Raw genomic sequence first — 26,055 nt, 5'->3', positions numbered from 1 at the left:
AGAAATATGTTTTCCTTAATTTATGTCCTAGAATACAACAATACAATGAGCTGTATTGTTGTATTCTAAGACATAAAATAAGGACAATATATTTCTCCCAGTTAGGGTGGTTGTATATATATGTTGATACGAAAAATCAATAAAATTCATAAAATTTGAACGACAAGGCTTTCATAGACAAAATATTTTATAAAAATTTGTTCAGTTCCTCGACTCTCCTACTACTACTACTGAGCTGTATCCCGCTGTGAAGGATTGGATTACTTCTAATTCATTTGCATGTGTCCAAATTATGTATCTACGAATGCTGTTAAAATAGTAGCAGGTTATTGTTTCAATGATCTTCTTCATTAATACAATATGTCGAAAATTGCATTGTTATATTTATAACTTATAATCATAATGATCTGTTAGGTTATTATTACTATTATAACTTGACATTTTGAAAATTAAATCATTAGCAATATGAACCCATTTATGAATAAAGATTTCGATTGAGCGATTTAATACAGCACAACTCCATGGTGCAATGAAACACAGTAACTTTGTAAAACACCTGAGCAACGACTGGTGCACAAGTTAATGAGTTCCTCCCCTTTAGTCCTCAATCAAAGACCTGTCCCTAGACCCAGTCGACCCGTAGTCCCTTCCTCACGCCTTCACTAGGGACCTCCCCCCCCTCCTGGCCTCGAGGGACCGTCAGTGGTCCACGTCTCGTACAGAGACCTAATCCCGGGCCTCGAGGGACCGTCAGTGGTCCACGTCTTCTACATGAACCTGCTCCAGGGCCTCGAGGGACCGTCAGTGGTCCACGTCTCCTACAGGGACCTGCTCCAGGGCCTCGAGGGACCGTCAGTGGTCCACGTCTCCTACATGGACCTGCTCCAGGGCCTCGAGGGACCGTCAGTGGCCCACGTCTCCTACAGGGACCTGCTCCAGGGCCTCGAGGGACCGTCAGTGGTCCACGTCTCCTACATGGACCTGCTCCAGGGCCTCGAGGGACCGTCAGTGGCCCACGTCTCCTACAGGGACCTGCTCCAGGGCCTCAAGGGACCGTCAGTGGTCCACGTCTCCTACATGGACCTGCTCCAGGGCCTCGAGGGACCGTCAGTGGCCCACGTCTCCTACAGGGACCTGCTCCAAGGCCTCGAGGGACCGTCAGGGACCCACGTCTCCTACAGGGACCTGCTCTCCGAACACACAAGCTAAACTGGTCTAGTTTATATACACGAAACAGTGGCTATAAATAGGAGAAGTGTGGCTTCAGGAAAGAGCCAGGAAAGTACCTGTATGGAAACAGGGTTACTGATTTACGAAACAAATTACCGGTACAAATATTAGACGTACGACTGAAGGATTGTTCCAAGCGGACGTTGAACATACCTCTGAGTGAGTCTGAGGTCTATATAACTAGGAGTTGCGGCGTATGGTCCAAAAGACCTTCTGTAGTCTCCTTTTCTTTTTGTCTAATCACAGACTCATCCACATCCCCAAAGGAGACATAGTGATCGTCCCTCTCAAACCATCACGGAACATATTACAAGACCCAGATGAAACTGGGAAGGATCATAAACCTCAAATGGGTGCTGGGGGGAGCTTCGACAAGTCCCCGGATTCCTGTCCTCGTCGAGACCACCAGTGTTAGTGACTCTCAGGTAAAGACAAGTGGCCCACTTCCATCTATGCCAGGGACGTGTCTTCAGGCTCCAACGTGCCCACACTGGCTACCATCACACACCCAACGGCCTGGCACAGGTCCAAGACCAACCCTCATCGTCCCCTGTACACCTCAACCACAAGCCTTGGCTCCAACAAATCTTCAACCAAGACATGTCCCTGGGCCCGGCGGACCGTCCTGGTTCCCTTAACACTTCCTACGCGGCCCTGGGATCCGACCAGACCTCACCGGAAGACAGAAGAGACAGGGATGACGTAATAAATACAAAATTCTCAGAGAAATGGACAGATGAAGCATCACGGATGCTGCTACATCCAGGCAACACTGGGGAAAACACGAATATAAGCCACAAAGACACTATCAATATATTTTCAGTATTAGAGAAGTGAACAAATGGAATGTGCTATAAAGCGAAGACAAATAGATTTGGCGGCCTGAACACCAGTCGATCGACGATTGAGAGGCACGATCACAGGCCCTAAACTCATCCCCATCAAGTCTAACTCCGCGAGTACACACAACGGTGTCTGTACACAGATGGAGGCCAGACTTAAGAGCATATAAGGCCGACCTGAGTAGCGCCTCCGTCAGACCAACTCCTGCCTTAGTGAAGTGTACACCTCCCCCAGGACTCTCCCCATGAAGGTAAGACCTGCCTTAGTGAAGTGTACACCTCCCCCAGGACTCTCCCCATGAAGGTAAGACCTGCCTTAGTGAAGTGAACACCTCCCCCAGGACTCTCCCCATGAAGGTAAGACCTGCCTGCCCATTACGCCTCTTTACTGCGTCATCTCAATTCACCATTCACTCACGAAGACGGAAGTCTTAGTGAAAGGTGAGATGGGGAGAGGGGTGGGGGGGGGGTGAGAGTGAGAGTGTCGGAGGGAGGCTGTGTCTAAGGTATATTAACAAATATGTGCCTTCTGGATTGAGTTGTTAGCTCTTGGACTCTGCCTTTCCAAGCGACGGTTGTCTAATGTACTGACTCCCGTCCTATTTTTTTCTTATATATATATATATATATATATATATATATATATATATATATATATATATATATATATATATATATATATATATATATATATATATATATATATATGTCGTACCTAGTAGCCAGAACGCACTTGTCAGCCTACTATGCAAGGCTCGATTTGCCTAATAAGCCAAGTTTTCTTGAATTAATTGTTTTAGACTACCTAACCTACCTAACCTAACCTAACCTAACTTTTTCGGCTACCTAACCTAACCTATTAAGATAGGTTAGGTTAGGTTAGGTAGGGTTGGTTAGGTTTGGTCATATATCTACGTTAATTTTAACTCCAATAAAAAAAAATTGACCTCATATATAATGAAATGAGTAGCTTTATCATTTCATAAGAAATTTTTTTTAGAAAATATAATAATTCATGAAAACTTGGTTTATTAGGCAAATCGGGCCTTGCATAGTAGGCCGAGAAGTGCGTTCTGGCTACTAGGTACGACATATATATATATATATATATATATATATATATATATATATATATATATATATATATATATATATATATAATAGTAGTAGTAGTATTATGATAACAACAACGCATGCATAGATGAATTGCACATAACAGTAACAGTAGCGTAGAAGGAGAGTTAAACTTTAAATCATGGGGAGCTGTATCATGGAGATTGACTGGGATCCAGAAATCACCATGTTGGGGAAGAAACGTGGAGAGAGAAATTACTAGAAGTTATAGAAAGAAACTTCGATACATAGCATGTAAAGGAGGGTAAATTGATACACACAGAGTTGATTGACAGTTGAGAGGCGAAACCAAAGAGAGAGGAAGCTCAACCCCCGCAAGCACAACCAGGTGAGTACACACACACACACACACACACACACACACACACACACACACACACACACACACACACACACACACACACACATGCTATGTATATCGTGTGTGTATTCACCTAATTGCGGGGGTTGAGCTCTGGTTCTTTGGTCCCGCCTCTCAACCATCAATCAACTGGTGTACAGATTCCTGAGCCTACTGGGCTCTATCATATTTACATTTGAAACTGTGTATGGAGTCAGCCTCCACCACATCACTACCTAATGCATTCCACCTGTTAACTACTCTGACACTGAAAAAGTTCTTTCTAACGTCCCTGTGGCTCATTTGGGTACTCAGTTTCCACCTGTGTCCCCTTGTTCGTGTACCACCCGTGTTAAATAGTTTATCTTTATCTACCTTGTGTGTGTGTGTGTGTGTGTGTGTGTGTGTGTGTGTGTGTGTGTGTGTGTGTGTGTGTGTGTGTGTGTGTGTGTGTGTGTGTGTGTGTGTGTTTGCGTTTGCATCCATTTTTTAATTAGCTAATTGAATTTATTCTTTCTGTGGATGGAGTTGAAGGGGCGGAGTAGGAGAGTGCTGGTGTGGGCGGTGATGGTGGCGTCCAGCGCCCTGGCGAGCCCGGCCATCACTGACCACCAGCATAAAGAGGAGGGCCGCCCAGAGGAGCAACACACGAGAGAGGGCAGCCCAGAAGAGCAACACACAAGAGAGGGCAGCCCAGAGGAGCAACACACGAGAGAGGGCAGCCCAAAGGAGCAGCACACAAGAGAGGGCAGCCCAGAAGAGCAACACACAAGAGAGGGCAGCCCAGTAGAACAACACACAAGAGAGGGCAGCCCAGTAGAGCAACACACAAGAGAGAGCAGCCCAGTAGAGCAACACACAAGAGAGAGCAGCCCAGAAGAGCAACACACAAGAGAGGGCAGCCCAGAAGAGCAACACACAAGAGAGGGCAGCCCAGTAGAGCAACACACAAGAGAGGGCAGCCCAGTAGAGCAACACACAAGAGAGGGCAGCCCAGAAGAGCAACACACAAGAGAGAGCAGCCAAGAAACAAAAAGCAAACAAGAGCGAGATGGAAAGCGTAAGTGTGACGAGATACAGTTTACATTGTGGGATACATGCACAAATGAGTTACAGTGGTCTTGTAAACACACACACACGAGGTAGACTCGTATTAGGCCCGGACAGATACTCTAACTATAAGACTTGCCATGTAACCCACATTTGTGTTTTGTTTTGTTAAGTGAAAGAACGGCTCATTACTGCAGAGTTCTCTCGAATAGCAAGAAGACGCTTCTTGCCCAAGGGGTAAGTCTGAGGTAAGTGAGGTAAGCCAGATTCTTACCTCAGTCTGTGAGGTAAAAGTTTAGTGCCTCATGTCCGTCCTCGTTTGTGAATATTAGGACTACACTTACACTTTCCCACAAGTCTGGGACGTTTCCAGTCTCAAATGTTTTATTAAAAATTCTAGTTAACGGGTAACACAGTATCTCTGAGGCCTCCTTGAACAGCCCTGTGGTGATGGTAAGTCTGGTCCTATTGATTTTGGTGCATCTAATTCCTCCAAGTTTTTTTTTAATCTCTCAGTGGTGACTATTATGTCATCCTGTGTTACCAGTGACCTTCCATCTCTCAACCATGATCTCTACGCTGTTTTTTGTTTTTGGTAAATGCCTCCTGAAATCTTTTGTTCAGTTCCTCACACTATATATATATCTCTATATCATTTGACGGGATAATTCCACCTTGCCTCTTCAGTCTCATCACATGGTCTCTTACTCTTATTTTCATTCGTTTATGACAACAGAACAGTACAGCTTTAGGCTGGTCCTTAGCTGTCGCAGCAGTGTCGCTTTGGAATTGTCTCTCAGCTTTCCTCCTCATTTGGGTATGTTAATTTCTGGCTTTTTAGTGCCTCTCTCTCTCTTGTCCTCAGCTCATAGTTCACCGTACTTTCCTCATGGTTGTCTGCTCCTCACCGTGTATGAGTGAGGGAGCCGGTCGGCCGAGCGAACAGCACGTTGGACTTGTGATCCTGTGGTCCTGGGTTCGATCCCAGGCGCCGGCGAGGAACAATGGGCAGAGTTTCTTTCACCCTATGCCCCTGTTACCTAGCAGTAAAATAGGTACCTGGGTGTTAGTCAGCTGTCACGGGCTGCTTCCTGGGGGTGGAGGCCTGGTCGAGGACACTAAAGCCTCGAAATCATCAAGATAACCCCAATGAGGCTGTCGCTGAGGGGCTGGTGCTCAGGATAAAGGTGTGCAATAGTGTGCCATTGAATGGTTCTTTTCATGAACTTCAGATTGAGAGCCCCAACCTTGTCTCTCATGTTCTCTGGTAGGATCTTCTCTCTTAATTTACTGGCAGTAGTATCAATATCTTTAAAATAGAATGTCTATATGTCTGAGGTTGAACATCAGACATGTGGGGTTAGCCTTGCCTAACTTTGAACAGTGATTCCAACTGGGAAGACACAAAACATGGGCAGTGGGGTTGGAACCAATGCTCCGAGAACAATGTGGTACGAACCCATAGCGAACTTCATGACAATTCTGGCATTTGCTACCAGTTTGACCCTCTGATAAACAAATCAAAGATTTTGTAATGCATCATAAAGTATTAAACACCGATCTCACCAAAATATTACAAAAAACTACTCAAATATGCAGGCGATGAGTCACAATAACGTGGCTGAAGTATGTTGACCAGACCACACACTAGAAATTGAAGGGACGACGGCGTTTCGGTCCGTCCTGGACCATTCTCAAGTCGATTGTGTCACAATCGACTAACTAACATTCTCAAGTCACAATCGACTTGAGAATGGTCCAGGACGGACCGAAACGCCGTCGTCCCTTCAATTTCTAGTGTGTGGTCTGGTCAACCTACTCAAATACGAGTGAGGGAACGAGTTGTTCCCTTAAGAGAACAGCGAAGACATTTTCATATGACTCGCCAACCTGTCCTCTTAAAAAGAACGTCGCTTTTGGCCGTTTGCCCGTATGGCCGAATTTGGATGTAATTTGAAAAGGAAAAAAAAGGAAAATAAATTTGGGATTTTTTTTTTTCAACAACAGTAAGTTAAGGGTCCTCTGATAGGTTAGGTGGGCAGGAAATTCTCAAAGTTTCAAAACGTTATGAAAAACGTTAATTTAAAGTGTCCTCTTATAACCTCTGCGCGTACACCGGACGACTCAAATAGAAAACGGAACAGAACGTCACTTTTGTGAGTCGATTTCATTTCAAATTACGTCTAAATTTGGCCATAGTGCGCATACGAGCCAAAAGTGACGTTATTTTTAGGAGGACGGGTTGTTCACACAGCCACACAGCTGACCTCATCACCACTATACACAACTCTGTCCCATGAATCCTCAACATGTCTAGATTCTCCCTCTATACATCATTTCCTTCAGAGAGAGAGAGAGAGAGAGAGAGAGAGAGAGAGAGAGAGAGAGAGAGAGAGAGAGAGAGAGAGAGAGAGAGAGAGAGAGAGAGAGAGAGAGAGAGAGAGAAGAGAGAGAGAGAGAGAGAGAGAGAGAGAGAGAGAGAGAGAGAGAGAGAGAGAGAGAGAGAGAGAGAGAGAGAGAGAGAGAGAGAGAGAGAGAGAGAGAGAGAGAGAGAATGTGTGAACACACATTAGAATTCTGTATATTTTTCACATTAATAATCATTATTCTCACAAGTTTTTATGATTTAGTAAAAATGGTAATACTGTGATATGCATACAAATTCTATCTTTCTCTTATGCACATAATGATCTTGGTAAAGAAAGTAGGCTTGTTGCTGGACAAGTGATGTTACAAAGTAATGTCCAGTTGTCTAGCAATTTAGACCTTCTCAAAGAGAACTGTGTTGTGTGTTCCAGTTGACTCTGGTAGAAGTTAGTTCATACAAAATGTATAATGTAGGCGCATTTGTAGACGTAATGGGTGTAGACGTAATGGGTGTAGACGTAATGAGTGTAGGCGTAATGGGTGCAGACGTAGTGGGTGTAGGCGAGGGCAGGGTAAACCAACAGATAACCTTTCTCCACTCTACTGTGGCAGTGTTCGTCATCCTGGCGGAGATCGCGGCCACCCCGTGCTCCACCACCGACGACCTCATCTCCGGCACCTGCATGCCCTCCAGACAGTGCGCCAGCAAGTCAGGGACATCCAGGGGCTCGTGTGCTGGCGGACTTGCCACCTGCTGCATCAGTAAGTCCCATCTGTAGCTCCTCTGACCAGTCCCTGAGTAAGCTGCGGTTACGATACTTTGTGAATAAAGAAGCACATTCACCACTGGTGTGTTGTGATCCAACTGTGTGCGCGCTCAGACCATATTCTTACCCAGCTTGCTCTTGGACAATTGTGTTCTTGCCAACATAATAACATGACATGATCTTATTTAGATACGTTTGCTGAGCCTTGTGAGATGTGTTTCACACATAAACTGTCTGGTTTTGTTCATAGCTGGTTCTTTCTAATCTTGTGTAGAAAGAACCTACCACCCACTTAAGGTCGAATTACTGACCCCGCCCAGGATGCAACCCCAAAACAAGCTGACTCCTGAGTAGCTACTTACTGCTAGGTGAACAGAAGCATTAGGTGATAGGAAATGCACCCAACCATTTCTGTCCCGCCCGAGATTGTGTTGTTTGCTTATTATTAGTTTTCACTAGTAAATTTTTTTAATGTTAAGTTATGCTCCTATTAGGTAAAGGATGAAGCTGAAGCCAACTGTGTTGGCGAGTGACTGAAGGTGGAGCCTTCATATGGTAACTTGACTTCACTTCACAGGTTGACAGAACGTGTTTCAAATGCGAGTTACATAAGAAATGAAACCCTGGAGTTATGGCTGCCACCTTCTAGTTGTCAATAAAGCTGGACCAGATGGGAAGCCTTGAGAACATTGGTCATAAACATAACACGAAGGCCAGCCACGCCTCCTGGGGTCGAGGGCTCTGAGGTACTGACCAACCCAGCCACAACTGGTCCAGACTAGAGACGAGTCGCCTCACACGGTGCACATTCAATATGGGAGCGAACTTGTGCTTCATATAAAGTTTAGTAATCACTGCTGTCGAGAAGGTATGAGACGAGATGCATATTAAAAATATAAGGATCTTTGATGCATTGCTTGCTAGGTTTTTCACGTCTCTCTCTCTCTCTAACTCTCCCTCTTTCTCTATCTATCTCTCTCTCTCTCTCGTATCTAGGGAAGACTAATGTCTTTTCTCCCCACCTCCTCCCCCCTTGGCCAGTAACGAGGACGTGTAACGAGGCGACGAGCCTGAACAACACGTACTTCATCCACCCCGGCGCCACCAACACAGAGCTGGGCGCCTGTACCCTCACCATCAACAGAGTCGCGCCCAACATCTGCCAGATGAGGTTCGATTTCCTCGCTCTCGAACTCTCGCAGCCGGATACGAACGGTGTCTGCACTAAAGACTTCCTGACGGTGACCGGCGGAGTGTCCAGTGTCCCAGTGATCTGTGGCTCCAGCAGTGGTCAGCACAGTGAGTAGATGTCCCAGTGGTCAGCACAGTGAGTAGATGTCCCAGTGGTCAGCACAGTGAGTAGATGTCCCAGTGGTCAGCACAGTGAGTAGATGTCCCAGTGGTCAGCACAGTGAGTAGATGTCCCAGTGGTCAGCACAGTGAGTAGATGTCCCAGTGGTCAGCACAGTGAGTAGATGTCCCAGTGGTCAGCACAGTGGGTAGATGTCCCAGTGGTCAGCACAGTGAGTAGATGTCCCAGTGGTCAGCACAGTGAGTAGATGTCCCAGTGGTCAGTACAGTGAGTAGATGTCCCAGTGGTCTACGTTACAATCAATGGTCAACACAGTGAGTAATGCCCCAATAATCGTTGGAACAAACAATGATCAACACATGCAGATGTTCACATTATCTGTGGCACACAGTGATCAATATACTTTGTTGATGTTCAACAGATATATTATCTGCTGAGCAAACAGATGTTTGATCTGATGTTACGGATAATGCTTAATAATCTCAATACAGTTAAAAAAAACACAATGAATTAACTGACACCAACCAGTAAACATTATTTAGTCCTCAACATAAGTAAAAATATTAAAGAAAATTATTAGTGTAAATATGGTGGTCAAGGCGGTAATTACATGCCCCTGTAATCCCTGACTCCAGGAGTGGTCAACGTCTCACTATAAGACGGGGGTAAAGGTCCTTAATTTCAATGTTCAAACACAAAAGGAACATTTCAGAGTGGTAATCCAGGTCAGATATCAAGTTCCAAGCCACGTCTTGAACAACACCTCGGACTCCAGCTGTAATTCGATGTAAACTGTAAATTAATAAACTTCATTTTTAACAAAATAAAAAATAAATAAATCCTCACTATATTAAACAATGACAGATGGTAAAAGAGCGAAAATCAAAAGGATGACACACCGTTCCTGGCCCAACACACGCGAGTGTGTGTGTGTGTGTGTGTGTGTGTGTGTGTGTGTGTGTGTGTGTGTGTGTGTGTGTGTGTGTGTGTGTGTGTGTGTAACTACTTAAGTGACTAACAGGATGAGAGCTACGCTAGTGGTGTCCCGTCTTCCCAGTACTCTTTGTCGTATAACGCTTTAAAACTACTGACGGTTTTGGCCTCCACCACCTTCTCACTTAGCTTGTTCCAACCGTCTACCACTCTGTTTACAAAAGAAAACTTTCTAATGTTGTTTTCGGCACCTTTGTTTCCTTAGCTTGAATCTCTGTCCTCTTGTTCCTATTTGTTCTCACCTATTTGTACCTGCAGGATTTACCATTAGCTCTTGGGCCCCACCTTTCTAGCCGCTGGTTGTCTAAACTCTAAAGCAATGACTCCTGGTCAATTTTCCTATCATTAATTTTACAATTGTTAATGGGGTTTGCTTCCACAACGTCCTCCTCTAGTTCATTTAATTTCATTCATTTAATTCATTTCATTCCATTTAGTTCATTTCATCTCCCACTACTCTTGAGCTAAAACAATTATTTCTAACATCTCTGACTCATCTGAGTCTCCATCTTGCATCTTTGTTCTCTTTTTCTATTGGTATTAATTTTTAACATTTTTATATTTTTCCAGTGTTAATCCTCTTATGTATTTTAGACGTCTGTGTCATGTCTCCTCTCTCTTCTCTTTTTTCTAGCCTCGTCAGGTTTAGTTCCTTCAACTTCTCATCATAGCCCATCCCTCGCAATTCTAAGACGAGCATTGTTGCAAATCTTTAAATATTTTAGAGTTTCCTTGTCTGCTTTTATAGATGTGGGCTCCACGATGGGGCGGCATACTCTAAAACTTGTCTCACGTAGGTGGTGTACAGTGATCGAAATGTCTATTTATTTAGGTTCCTGAATGATGTTCGGACGTGTGCTAGCGTAGAATATCCTGCCCTGGAAACACAAACCGAAACTGTCTCTATTTTCCGCTTATTACAACTTGTAATAAAGTTATTACATCTTGGCTTAACGTGTTTATGACGTATTAGAACGTTGTTACAACTTGCTATGTTGGTTGTTATAACTGGTTAGGTGTTAAAACTTGTTCGAACGTTGTACCAACGTCGTAGTTTCGGTGTATGTTTGGCGGGTGGTGACGTTAGCCTCTTTATACGAGCCTCAGGAGTAAGGCTTAACAATCTCTAAGAGTCAGGATAACAAATCTTGTGAATCACGTACAAAATATTAGATAATATGAAATAGTGAACCAGATTAGACTGTTTCGCATGGTGGGAACAGGACAAAAGCCACGGACGTGTATTACAAACGCGTGTTAGTAGGAGTGACACAAGGAAGTATTCCTGCAGTGTTTGAGTAGTGATCAAGGGGAACGAGATGGAGGAAGACAGTTGACATACAACCTCCTTCACGCAGCTCTGGGAAGGAACATTGCTCTATCACTGAAGACAGCATCACACACAATCACCTTAAGATGATAAATCAATATGATCTCTCATTTAGTAGCAATCAGTGCCCATATCGACTGTTGTATGTGATCAGTATTTCTCCAGAGATAACTAGTGACAGCGCCTCGTGGCTCCACTTACCTTCATTACAGTTTACTACGACGTGGATCCCAGTGGCGGAGCTGTGAAGCTGACCATTGAGCGCTCTGTGCAGGCGTCGCTCTCAACAACCTGGAACATTAAGGTGACGCAGATCACCTGTGGCTCCGAGTACCAAGGTGAGCCTCCTCATATATACACGTCTCATACACCTTAGTTAAGGCCTCATGTCCTGAGATTATCACGTGTAGGGCTGTGTTCTTCACCACAAGCTGGTTGATAGTTCATCAGGTCATGTATCCATGTCCCACAAGCTGGTCTGATACACTAACCATGCCCCTGGTGTCTGCTGCCCCTACAGCGCCCGTGGGCTGCCTGCAGTACTACACGACCACCGCTGGCACAGTCAGCAGCTTCAACTTCCTCAACACCAACAACGCCACTGGTCAGAGCAGTAAGTACCAGTACTTACAACTTGCACTGCAACATGCACTCCAAACCTCGCTATATTATTGATATTTCATCTTGTGCAATCCTTTAACCGCGTCTCTTCTCATCTCATCATAAAGAAGATGTGTTCGTAACCACTTAAATCGATGTCATTGGGAGTGAACAGCTGTACAACTGTGCAAAATAAACTCATATTTCTGATCAGTGGAATAACTTGCAGTACTCTCCTGCTCACCCTCGCTCTGGTCTGTCTCTCCACACGCATTCTATTGTCATCGTCTTAACAATTTCTTCTCGATTCTCAACAATATCATGATCTCCAAACAGTTTGAATCTCAAAAAAATATATAGATCTATATCTATAAAATAGAATGTATATCTGTCCGCAGTAGAAAGCCAGACACGAAGCCGGTCACATGGGGCTGGCCTCACCCAGCTGTACAACATTAAACATGAGGTTTTATTAGTGTCAAAGGCTGTTCCGTGTCAGCTCAAGTGCCATGGCGTCCGAAATCAAATCCCGGTTTTGTTTTCCATAGAATTATGATGCATACTCCTTCAGGTCTGAAAGCACCAGTATAGAAAGTTTAACAAATTTGTTATCTTTTTATTCTAGCATAGTTGAGGCAGTTGATAGTGGTAAGGATTGTGATGTTGTGTACCTTGACTTTAGCAAAGCTTTTGATACAGTGCCACATGAAAGACTGATTAAAAAGATAGAGGCTCATGGTATTGGGGGTGCTATATTAAACTGGATTAGGGCATGGCTATACCAAAGGAAACAGAGAGTTAGTATAAATGGAGTCAAGTCAGAGTGGGAAAATGTTGTAAGTGGAGTACCTCAAGGCTCTGTCCTGGGACCTCTGTTGTTTATAATATATATAAATGATTTAGATTCAGGTTTGAGTAGCAACATTTGCAAATTTGCCGATGATACGAAAATCGGTAGGGAAATTAATTCGTAGGAGGACTCACTATCACTTCAAGTTGATCTAGATAGGGTTTTGAAATGGTCAAAGGATTGGCAGATGCAGTTTAATGCTGATAAATGTAAAGTTCTGAGGTTAGGTAATGATGATAGAGTTACAAGATACGAGCTAGATGGTGTTGAGATTGCGAAGTCGGATTGCGAAAGGGATCTGGGAGTTATGATTAGTAAGAATTTAAAACAAAAGGATCAATGCATAAATGTTCGTAATAAGGCAAATCGGACACTTGGATTTATTAATCGCAGCGTTAGTAACAAGACACCTGGTGTGGTTCTCAAGCTATATCTTGTTCTGGTTAGGCCCCATTTAGATTTTGCAGTTCAGTTTTGGTCGCCATATTATAGAATGGATATAAATTCACTTGAACGTGTCCAGCGTAGGATGACTAAGTTAATTCCACAAATTAGAAATCTTTCATATGAAGAAAAATTAACTAAGCTTAAGTTGCATTCACTGGAAAGGCGAAGAGTTAGGGGTGACATGATAGAGGTTTACAAGTGGGTGAATGGACATAACAAAGGGGATATTAATAGGGTATTAAACGTATCAACACAAGACAGAACATGAAACAATGGGTATAAATTGGATAAGTTTAGATTTAGGAAAGACTTGGGTAAATACTGGTTCAGTAACAGGGTTGTTGATTTGTGGAACCAATTGCCGCGCAACATTGTGGAGGTGGGGTCCCTCGATTGTTTCAAGCATGGGTTGGACATGTATATGAGTGGGATTGGGTGGTTATAAATAGGAGCTGCCTCGTATGGGCCAATAGGCCTTCTGCAGTTGCCTTTGTTCTTATGTATGTTCTTATGTTCTTATGAAAGCTATGGTTTGTTCAGATCCGAAACCTATGTTTACGGCCAGCACAAAACGTGGACCAAACTGTGTGACTCAGGGGTTGCCAGGATCAGGTTGGGTTACCGTTACCTGTGGCAGGTGGCTACAGGTGACGGATCTCCCAATCTTGAGCACTCTAGGTGCAAACTCTGTCAGCAGGAACTGCGGCATGATCTCCCACACTACATCACGTAACGTGCTGGAGGTGGGGTCCCTCGATTGTTTCAAGCGCGGGTTGGACAAGTATATGAGTGGGATTGGGTGGTTATAAATAGGAGCTGCCTCGTATGGGCCAATAGGCCTTCTGCAGTTGCCTTTGTTCTTATGTTCTTATGTTATCACCGAATGTCCAGTTATCAGACCATTCAGACCCGCTGGTATGAGGTACCTGGAGCTTCGCAATCACTGTATTCACACGTGTTCTTGAGGATATCCTCATAATGCACCCAAACTTGCCAGTGCAGACTACAGATCACTTGTCTCTGTATGACTAACCAGCCTGTGTGAGTGGGACATTTAGCATCACGTAGCTAGTCTTCGACACACTGTACTCCCCTTCATATAGTCTAGGGCAGCTGCACAAATGCACATGTATCTAAACATGTTAATAAAAAAAATCCGGGATGAAATGGGTGCGGAAAGGGAAGGAAGAGGAAAGGGGAGGATGAGAAGGGCGGGGGGAGGGAGAGACAGACAGACAGACAGACGTGGGCACCGCCGGGTGCTCATCCTAGTTTGTATGTACAAGGTATCAAGGAACATTAGAACATAAGAACAAAGGTAACTGCAGAGGGCCTACTGGCCCATTTGAGGCAGCTCTTATTTATAACCACCCAATCCCACTCATATACATGTCCAACCCGCGCTTGAAACAATCTAGAGATCCCACCTCCATCACGTTACGTGGTAATTGGTTCCATAAATCAACAACCCTGTTACCGAACCAGTATTTACCAAGGTCTTTCCAAAATCTAAACTTATCCAATTTATACACATTGTTTCATGTTCTGTCTTGTGTTGAGACTTTTAATACCCTATTAATATCCCCTTTGTTATGTCCATTCATCCAGTTGTAAACCTCTATCATGTCACCCCTAACTCTTCGCCTTTCCAGTGAATGCAATTTAAGCTTTGTTAATCTTTCTTCATATGACAGGTTTCTAATTTGGGGAATTAACTTTGTCATTCTGCGCTGGACACGTTCAAGTGAATTTATATCCATTCTATAGTACGGCGACCAAAACTGAACTGCATAATCTAAATGGGGCCTAACCAGAGCAAGATATAGCTGAAGAACAACACCAGGTGTCTTGTTACTAACGCTTCGATTAATAATAAATCCCAGTGTCCTATTTGCCCTTTACAAACATTTATACATTGATTTTTGGGTTTTACATTCTTACTAATCATAACTCCCAGATCCCTTTCGCTGTAACAAACTAGGCTGGTTGTAAGAATTATCCAGAGTGGTTTATCGACAAAAGAGAACGGGAACCTGAGCCCGCGTGGTGACCTTGGGACCTGACCCCAGGGGAATTCGCGGTGAAAATAACCGACACTTTGTTCATAGCTGCGTATAATGAATCATCCTATAGTATTCAGTAATTTAGAGAAATTAGCCTTTATTCATTTTGTATTAAAATTGTATTGTATAATAGTACTGGGTACAATATCAAGAGTATTCTAATTATTGAGTTTAAGTCACCATCAGTGACGTCACGAATCAGATCTAAGTTGTAAGGCGGAGTGACCGGCGGTCATAGGTCATCAGGGTTGACATGTCTACTATTTCTCAAAGTTCAATTAACCATTTTGGGGAACGGGAACAGCTCTGCCGTTAGATGTTTGTGTAATTTAATTTCAGTAAAATAATTCAACCAGTCTGGATCAATTAAGTACAACAGAGGTTAATTGTTATAACTTAAACCGGGCTAAGTAACTTGGAAAAACTGAGACTATGCGGAACAATACAATGCTCTAGTCTGGGCTAGACCAGACGAGGAAGAGATCAGTGTGGACTCCAGATAAACTGGGGGAGGTCAACCCATCTTACCTCTCCCCCAAGACCAGCCCAACATCTAGCTGGTTGCCCAAGGTATAGTTGCTATGGTTATTGATAGGGATAGTCAACTCATTGCATTCAGGTCAAGTAGGGAGTGTTAAAGTGACAGGGAGTGAACATATTTAGATTTTGTTTTAGTTTTTCTTTTAATAAATTAATTAGTTAATAATTTGCATTTTTATTGTTTCCATTTTTTTTATGTTTACTTGTCCTGGTCACGTGGTCCACACGAGGCAGAGTTGTATTGGGCGCCGATTCTAACATCGAATCGGAATTCATCATTACCGTGTAATTTATTCCACACTCAAGGTCATCGGTTATAGTGGGGATCAAGCCCCAAGGTTGATTAATTAGCATGATCGATCCAGACCTCGATCATTGCTCTTGTGTTACTGGTCTGGTGGTGGCAGCGTAGAGGCGACTCTAGGGTTTTGCTCAAAGCCTAGGTCACGCCATACTGGTTGTAGAACCCTAAGTCGGTCAATCGTCTTAGGACCACGTGGCGTGGAGTCGGCTTTGGTAAAAGTTTTGGAGTCCCTGGTAGAGAATAAAAAAGTAAGAATACGGGTAGAGGGGGAGTAGAAAGAAGGAAAGAGCAGTAGAGAGGAACCCTACCCGTGTTACATCGCAATCCGACTTCGCAATCTCAACACCATCTAGCTCGTATCATGTAACTCTATCATCATTACCTAGCCTCAGAACCTTACATTTGTCAGCATTAAACTGCATCTGCCAATCTTTTGACCATTTCAAAACCTTATTTAGATCGCCATGAAGTGATAGTGAGTCTTTTTCCGTTTTTATATCCCTCCCGATTTTTGTATCATCGGCAAATTTGCAAATATTGCTGCTCAAACCTGAATCTAAATCATTTATATATATTATAAATAACTGAGGTCCGAGGACAAAGCTTTGAGGCACTCCACTTACATTTTCCCAGTCTGACATAACTCCATTTATACTGTTTCCTTTAGTATAGCCATGTCCTAATCCAGCTTAATATAGCACCCCCAATTCCATGAGCCTCTATCTTTTTAATAAGTCTTTCATGTGGCACTATCAAAAGCTTTGCTAAGGTCAAGGTACACGACATCACAATCCTTACCACTGTCAACTGCCTCAACTATGCTGGAATAAAATTATAGCAGATTTGTTAAACATGAACGGCCATTTGTTAAAACCATATTGTGAATCATTTATTAATGGGATTTGCAATTATCGATTCAAGTAACTTTCCCACAATAGACGTTAAGCTAATTGGACGATAGTTTGAAGCAAGTGATCTATCTCCTTTCTTAATAAATGGCACCACATTAGCAACCTTCCACGATTCTGGCACTCTGCCTGACTAATGGTTTATTAAATACGGTAGACAATGACTCGCAAAGCTCCTCATGACATTCTGTAAGCACCATGGCAAACACTTACCTCGGTCCTGGGGATCTGTTTAGTTTGAATTAAAGAAGACGAAGGACAGTTGTTTTCGATTCAAAATGGTTGCATAATAAATTAATTATATGTGAGAAGCAGCAGAGTTGACATGTAATCGTACATAAATGGGTATACAACTCCTCTCTTTCTGAACACCACCTCACTTCCAGTACCTCCGGAACTAAGCCAGTCAGCCAACAAGCTTATGAACAACTTCATCTGGAACACAACCCCGCCACCGGGGTTGTTGATTTGTGGAGCCGATTGCGGCGTGGCGTTGTGGAGGTGGGGTCCCTCGATTGTTTCGGGCGTGGGTTGGGCATGTGTGTGAGTGGGATTGGGGGGTTATAAATAGGAGCTGCCTCGAATGGGCCAACAGGCCTTCTGCAGTTGCCTTTGTTCTTATGTTCTTAATTCCTCTCTCAAACACAGTAAATATCCTGCCTCTCCCCACTCCCTTAGACACTCACCCGTCTATCCTCAATCCCACTTCATCTCTCGCCATCCCTCTCTCTAATGAGCATAAATCCTCCTAATTTATTGAACAATTTATTTCAGCTGTCAATAACTACCCTGTAATCCCCATCATCGTGTGTAGTGATGGCTGTGTTCCTGGTAATGTAACTACGCACTAAATAACACAACCCATCCCCTGTTTAGATTGAACTTATAGTACCCATGTGGACTATCGCACGTATGTTGACTTAATGGACAATTTGATAGTAGAATTTGGTACTTTTCACTTTATAGAGTCCGGAAAAAATTGAGCTAAAAACCGAATGTATATATTGCTAGGCCTAATGAAGCGCATCAATGTACTATATTAGACCTCAGAGTGAATTAGGCCTAGGTTGGTTAGGTTAGGTTTTATTAGCAACATAAATAAAAAATCCTGTTTGTCCATATTCAGTAGTACTAAATTCTACTTTCTAATTGTCCATTACGTCAGAGTATGTACAATGGTCTACATGGTTACTCTAAGTACCGTCTAAACAGGAGGACGGCCTGAAATAACGAAGGGTGGCTTGGTGTTCCACAGACAGGCAGCTGGCCAACCAGGACTACGGGATCTGCATCAGACGCGCCGACAACTACTGCGGCATCACCTGGGAACAAAACAATGATAATGGCACCTTTGGCTTCACCATCTCCGAAAAAGCTGATGCTCCTGCACCAGACCTTATAGGTAAGGCACGCAGACATCACACGCACACTCCCTCCCTCTCTCTCTCTCTCTCTCTCTCTCCCTCTCTCTCTCTCTCTCTCTCTCTCTCTCTCTCTCTCTCTCTCTCTCTCTCTCTCCCTCTCTCTCTCTCTCTCTCTCTCTCTCTCTCTCTCTCTCTCTCTCTCTCTCTTTCTTTCTTTCTTTCTTTCTCTCTCTCTCTCTCTCTCTCTCTCTCTCTCTCTCTCTCTCTCTCTCTCTCTCTCTCTCTCACTCTCTCTCTCTCTCTCTCTCTCTCACTCTCTCTCTTTCTCTCTCTCATACACACAAACACCTCCCCCTTACTTGTTAGGCCAAGTAACAATTACTAGTTGATTGACAGTTGAGAGGCGGGACCAAGGAGCCAGAGCTCAACCCCCGCAACAACAACTAGGTGAGTACAAGGTAGGTGTGTACACACACCAACATTGGTATACTGATGCTGACTGAGCCACAAAGCAGATCACATAGACTAAAAGGTTAGTGAAAACAAACATCCGATACGATTGCAACAGAAACTAAACTAAATATTTTATACCATATCTGATGCAATATTTCCTGAAGGATATCAAGTACTTAGGAAAGAAAGGACAACAAAGATAGGGTCGTGGAGTGAGGCTCCTAGTAAAACAAAAGAGAAAAATAGAGAAAGTAGCAGGTTATAATTCAAACAGAAACACACACTACATCACTGGGACTCAAACACCAGGTGTAAAGGTATAGTGGTCCTGCTAACACACAATATAAACACCATACATTCACAGTCGAACTACAGAGAACAACAACAACTGCACATGGAATGAGAGTAAAATTACTAATGATTGGGAGACATAAATCCCAAAGATTGAGAGTTGATAAATCCCCCAATGAAGGGGAAGGGATATGTGATACAAAATTAGTGGAGATTATAAACACAAACATTTTAACCCATCACGTAAAAGATGACACAAAATAAATCGTAACAGAACACTCATTATAGTTGATGAACATTGTCAACTATAATAGGGAAAACCGAGAGCTCTTCAGCATGGAATCCCACGACCAATGAGTCCTGGCCATTAACTATAACTAAACTAAGCCCAAGGACAATAAATGATTGGGGTTAGGGAAAGGAGAGTAGAGTACAACAAATGAAATAAAATGAGAATATGATAATTAATTTAATAAGTCAAAAGGAGATAGATGGAAGGAAGTCGAGGAAAGATACACACCAGTAATATCAGGAAACCATTTGAGGGAATATATCAACACATAGTTTAATAGTTAATACCAAGAAGCTGAGAGGAAAAACAGGACGTTGTGGACCAAACACAGAGGACATTATCGACCCGAAATATATGCAGCATAGCTAAAGACAAAGGCATAAATATAAGAAGAAAGAAACCAAAGAAACAGCAGAGTTTAATACATAGCCATGTACGAAAGACAATGCCAGTGGATGACCAAGAAACGATAGAACATACAAGAAGGGAGAAGAATACAATGAAAATGAGAAAGAAATCTGTGAAGATCTAAACGGCAGCTACCCATTCATAGGAACCAAATCAGCTACTCCATCCCTAGACTGGGAGCTGCCTATTCAGAACACTTAACTATAATGAACACTTTGAAGAGCTGACACCGATGGTCCCAATACTGATGGACTGTCAAATAAAGTGTACGAACTCAAAGTAGAACTTGTTGTACAGTTGGAAAAACAGAAACTGGAATTTTGAAGAGATTTACAGACGATGAGTCACAATACCGTGGCTAAAGATATGATGATCATATCTTCATGGGGATCATCATATCATCTTCATATCTTGATTATGAAATGGTCATCATTATGATATGGTCATCAATCTTCACCAGAAGGTGAAGAAAACCCCACACCAGAAGATGAAGAAAACCCCCACACCAGAAGGTGAAGAAAACCCCACACCAGAAGGTGAAGAAAACCCCACACCAGAAGGTGAAGAAAACCCCCACACCAGAAGGTGAAGAAAACCCCCACACTAGAAGATGAAGAAAACCCCCACACCAGAAGGTGAAGAAAACCCCCACACCAGAAGGTGAAGAAAACCCCACACCAGAAGGTGAAGAAAACCCCCACACCAGAAGGTGAAGAAAACCCCACACCAGAAGATGAAGAAAACCCCACACCAGAAGGTGAAGAAAACCCCACACCAGAAGGTGAAGAAAACCCCCACACCAGAAGGTGAAGAAAACCCCCACACTAGAAGATGAAGAAAACCCCCACACCAGAAGGTGAAGAAAACCCCACACCAGAAGGTGAAGAAAACCCCACACCAGAAGGTGAAGAAAACCCCACACCAGAAGGTGAAGAAAACCCCACACCAGAAGGTGAAGAAAACCCCCACACCAGAAGGTGAAGAAAACCCCACACCAGAAGGTGAAGAAAACCCCCACACCAGAAGGTGAAGAAAACCCCCACACCAGAAGGTGAAGAAAACCCCACACCAGAAGGTGAAGAAAACCCCACACCAGAAGGTGAAGAAAACCCCACACCAGAAGGTGAAGAAAACCCCACACCAGAAGGTGAAGAAAACCCCCACACCAGAAGGTGAAGAGACGACGATGTTTTGATCCGTCCTGGACCACTCTCTCTCTCTCCATCTTTGAAAAGATTTCTGAGGGCGAGACAAGCAACACAAGACAAATATTCCAGTAGGAGAGAGAAAGCTGTCGTTGCTTTGATCTACAAACACCAGAGAATCTTTAGTATCGAACCAAGAATATGAACATCTGACGAGAGTCTCCAGTACTTAGGTAAGTACACAGGTCCTTCAGAATAATCTTCATGGCCTTACTAAGAACATCCATGGAACATGCAATAAGTCCTGGAATACGCAACACCGACATTCAAGAACATGAAAAGCTCCAGAAATTCACACCCAGAATGTTACCAAAAACTCGACATTTCAAAATGATTAAAATCTAAAAAGGTCTGAAAATACAAGCACTGTAAGAGAGATTATGGAAGGGATTGAGAGAGGCACATAAAGAAAAAGTTGAACTGTTCCAGAGATACAGGGCGAGAAGTGAACCCTCGAACCACAGACGAACTACAGGAAAATAAAGCAATTCACTTGTAGTGTGCGAGCACGTGGCTTGGAGTGGTCAAAGAAGTGTTGGAGACAAACACAAAAGTGCTGGAGACTGTACAAGAGCGTGTCCGGATGCTCCACACTGGCAATATACTTCTTCCCAATCTCCATTTTCCCTCCTCTTCTCCCCTTTCCATATTTCTCCTCCTCTCTCTCTCTCTCCTTCCCATCCCTCCGCATATCATTCTCTCTCTGCCCCCTCTCCTCCCCATCTCTTATCAAAAATGTATATTTTTTTATTTTTTTATTAATACATGAGGTACATCTGCATTAGTGCAGCTACGTTGAACAACGAATCACTCACGAATAAGTCTACGGACAACACAACCAATATTTCACTCAGGTGGGTTGGCTTAGATGCCAGTAATTCTAAATGTGTGGCATCGGAGCCACCCCTGACTAGCTTATGACACTCGCATAGCCCCAATACTTCATGTGTGAAAGTTAGGTGAGTCTAGCCCAAAGCATCTGGCCTCCAACCTCAGACAAACAGACAGATATTGTCTCTTATGTTTCGTTTCTCATACAGAATGTTACAGTTAACATTCTCTTACTGAATGCTACTCAGTTAATGAATTTTATGAAAGTTCTTCTTAAGTTGAAGTAAAAAAAAAGGCTTACTCTCCTCTCGTACAGGTAGTTCGACCGTCAGCGTCTATGGCAACAGCTGCACTGCGGACTACGTCATAATTCCCGGAGGCAAATTCTACTCCGACAACAGCCAGAACACCTTACTGACGGCTGACAGGTTCTGCGGCCTCGGCTTCCCCGCCTCCGTCAGCAGTAAGTAGACATTCTGCACCCTTTGGCCTTCTTATACCATCTTTTTAGTCAAATGTTCCTAATACCCGAGATTAACTTTGCCATCCTGCTCTATACGCTTTCTTGAGCATCTGTGTCCACTCTATAGCACAGCGGTCAAAGCTTATCTGCGTAATTTAAATAGGGCCTAACAAGTAAGTAATTATCAAACGAAGGCACCAAGCCGGGGAGGCTATGTAGCACCGTCAAAAGTGCGGGATATTCAAAAGGCGCTACATATCACTAAGAACAGTCCTGGAATATCTAACACCGACATGTAAGAACAGTCCTTTAATATGTAACATCAGCCCGTAAGAACAGTCCTGGAATATGCAACACCGACATGTAAGAACAGTCCTTTAATATGTAACATCAGCCGTAAGAACAGTACTGGAATATGTAATCTATGTAATTGCCAATATGATAACATAAGCGCACAAGGTGAACAACATCAAAGACATCCGATTCACCAAGAAGTTTACCAAATTAAAGAAGTTTACCAAATTAAAGAAGTTTACCAAATTCAAAAACAAGTTTACCAAATTTACCAGAAGATCACCAAATTTAATAATTATTATTATTATTATCGAGGGACAAGTGACCGCGAGGGACGGTCGGAAAACAAGACACACGCTCGTCCTGGAAGTCCGGACATTCAACAAGGATATGCACGACCGTAAGAGGAACAACGCAATTTGGACAATAAGGAGCAGGGCGGCGCTCCATTAAGTGACCGTGAGTGAAGCGTGTATGGCCAATACGCAACCTCGCCAGAGCCGTTTCCCACCGCCGGTCTCGGTGGTAGGAGGAAGGCCACGGGGGACACATTAATTTTGAAGTTCTGGAAAAATATTTTCGTCCAAGAAAATAAAAATACATTATATATAATAGAGCTTAACTCTTGGTCACGGAACCCGTCATATTATGATTTAATTTGAAGTGCATGTCCCAGGAACACCTTAGTATACTGTTGCACTTGTTGAGGGCCAGCGTAGAGCAGCCTGTCTATGAAGGGTTATCTCAGACCTCAACAGATGGCTTACACATTCAATTAAACGTTATGAATTACTTCTAAAAACATTATAAACCCTTTCTTTGACTTCTCATTCTCTCTCTCTCTCTCTCTCTCTCTCTCTCTCTCTCTCTCTCTCTCTCTCTCTCTCTCTCATCTCTGCCTCCACTCCCCTCTATCTCTGTATATCTCCTCCCCCTCTCTTTCTATATCTCTCTCTCCCCATCTCTGCGTGTCTACTCCTCTCTCGGCGCGTTGCGAAAGAGTAGCGTTGGATAGGAAAGATTTAGAGGGGTGGACCTAGGTGGACCTGGGCTCCAAATTGACATGTTTATAACTTGAGTATTTCCGCAGTACGGTCAAAGTATGAATATAAAATTTCTGTTCATTTACCCGAGATCAATGATTAATGTTTTGTAGTAATATAAGAACAAATATTGTTTTGAATATTTCCAAAGTATTTAGGCAAACAAGAGACATGGCCACTGCCAAAATCGAAGTGGGGGTATGTGACAATGACATGCTGTTCTCTCTTGAATTCTGGCGATCCCCACCCGACTGTGTTAGGCATGTACCATGCAGTAATCACGGTGCATAGTTATACGTTCAACCAAATATTGTAGTTGTTATAAGTACTATCATATAAGGAAAATAGATTGTTATATAACTTTGTCACTTTCAAGGGAGTTTCTTCGTCACCAGAGGGTGATGCGAGGACATTCTTCCCACAGACAAAGGGTCAACTTAGAAAGTGACTCTAATTCCATATATGTTTACAAATAGATTTGTTTACTCTAATAAACAAAATTCCATTTGCACTGCAATGAACAATCTCCAATTACATTCAATTGTCAAACATTATTGTTACTTTCAGCCTTATTACACATACGAACTGGTAATTACAAAGTGTGTCCTGCCTTTCCCTCCCCAGCCACGTCTCAGCCCTTTGTCCTGTACGTCAAGACGGACGGTAACGAGGCGACGGACACTGTCAACCGCGGCTTTAGTCTCAACTATCGCCAGAAGAGGACCTGTGTATAGTGTCCGCTCGTTACCAGCCACCGCCTGCTCCACCTCATCCAGCTACTATCTGCTCCACCTCATCCAGCCACCACCTGCTCCACCTCATCCAGCTACTATCTGCTCCACCTCATCCAGCCACCACCTGCTCCACCTCATCCAGCCACCACCTGCTCCACCTCATCCAGTCACCACCTGCTGCACATCATCCAGCCACCACCTGCTGCACCTCATCCAGCCACCACCTGCTCCACATCATCTAGTCACCACCTGCTCCACCTCATCCAGCCACCACCTGCTCCACCTCATCCAGCCACCACCTGCTCCACATCATCCAGCCACCACCTGCTGCACCTCATCCAACTCTGAATGCGTGGTTAGCATGTACTAACGCTGAAGCAGTATTGATGAGGGTCAACAATACCGCTTGTTGCAACTCCATACTTTAAAGTGCAACTCTACTAGCAACAAATATCAATATTTGTTGCTATATATCAATAAATATCAATATATCAGCCACGTGTTATCAGCTCAGTTATCAGTCAATTACTTTTCCTCAGTTATCATAAATTACAAATATAAATGATCGGAACAACAAAGTTCCGATATATGAACTTGACCCAATGGATTCATCGGTAATTTTATTCATAAGGCATTAATACATTGAGAATTAAATAGGGGGTTTTATCTCCCCTATTGTGTAAATATTAAATAAACCCGCACGTTGATGTGGCAAGACAGCACGTCTTTACTGACGCCATGATAAGAGCATATGTAATCCCCCCATATTTATATGTACCCAGACCATCAAGGTCTTTACTGACGCCATGGTAAGAGCACATGTAATCCCCCCATATTTATATGTACCCAGACCATCAAGGTCTTTACTGACGTCATGGTAAGAGCATATGTAATCCCCCCATATTTATATGTACCCAGACCATCAAGGTCTTTACTGACGTCATGGTAAAAGCACATGTAATCCCCCCATATTTATATGTACCCAGACCATCAAGGTCTTTACTGACGTCATGGTAAAAGCACATGTAATCCCCCCATATTTATATGTACCCAGACCATCAAGGTCTTTACTGACGCCATGATAAGAGCATATGTAATCCCCCCATATTTATATGTACCCAGACCGTCAAGGTCTTTACTGACACACCTAAGTTAAGCGTAAAAGCGTAAAGCTATACACCAATAAAACATCCCACAGACATGACCTTTTATTGATGTGTTCCCGTGACAGTTTCTATCAGTATCAGACGTGATGGGCTGAGGCTGAGAGTATCCGTTTATCCAAGATTATCTTTCCAAATTGGTCGTTTTGTGATGCGTCCTTTGACATGTGGATGGGATGAAAGGTAAAGTTAGCGGCCTCAGATTGTAGTGGTAGTAAGGGTGGTGGCAGTAGAGTAGTAGAAGATGGAGTAATAGTAGTTGTGGTGGTTGTTGTGGTAGTAAATGATGCTGTTTTCATTTGTTCTTTATCACTACACCTAAATACACTATCACACAAAGTGACAACTATAAACTATCACCACCACATACAACCATTCACTACCACACACCACCATACACTACTATGCGCTGATTCACTACAAACGACAAGGAAGTG

General features: G+C 43.3%; 1 protein-coding gene across 1 annotated transcript in view; it reads left to right on the top strand.

Moving 5' to 3' along the window:
* LOC123761500 (uncharacterized) overlaps positions 1–24,455 on the top strand; it is a 53,099-nt gene extending 28,644 nt beyond the window's left edge. The window contains exons 9-17 of the mRNA XM_069314910.1: positions 723–1,157; positions 1,477–1,640; positions 7,576–7,725; positions 8,772–9,029; positions 11,578–11,703; positions 11,886–11,978; positions 18,333–18,479; positions 22,238–22,381; positions 24,346–24,455. Coding sequence (XP_069171011.1) covers positions 723–1,157; positions 1,477–1,640; positions 7,576–7,725; positions 8,772–9,029; positions 11,578–11,703; positions 11,886–11,978; positions 18,333–18,479; positions 22,238–22,381; positions 24,346–24,455 — 1,627 coding nt within the window. The remainder of the gene's footprint in view (positions 1–722; positions 1,158–1,476; positions 1,641–7,575; positions 7,726–8,771; positions 9,030–11,577; positions 11,704–11,885; positions 11,979–18,332; positions 18,480–22,237; positions 22,382–24,345) is intronic.
* Positions 24,456–26,055: the final 1,600 nt, after the last annotated feature.

This window comes from Procambarus clarkii, chromosome 7, assembly GCF_040958095.1.
Source record: "Procambarus clarkii isolate CNS0578487 chromosome 7, FALCON_Pclarkii_2.0, whole genome shotgun sequence".
Classification (NCBI taxonomy): Eukaryota; Metazoa; Arthropoda; class Malacostraca; order Decapoda; family Cambaridae; genus Procambarus; species Procambarus clarkii.
Note: the sequence above shows the minus strand (reverse complement) of the source record. Positions and strands in the feature narration are given on the sequence as shown.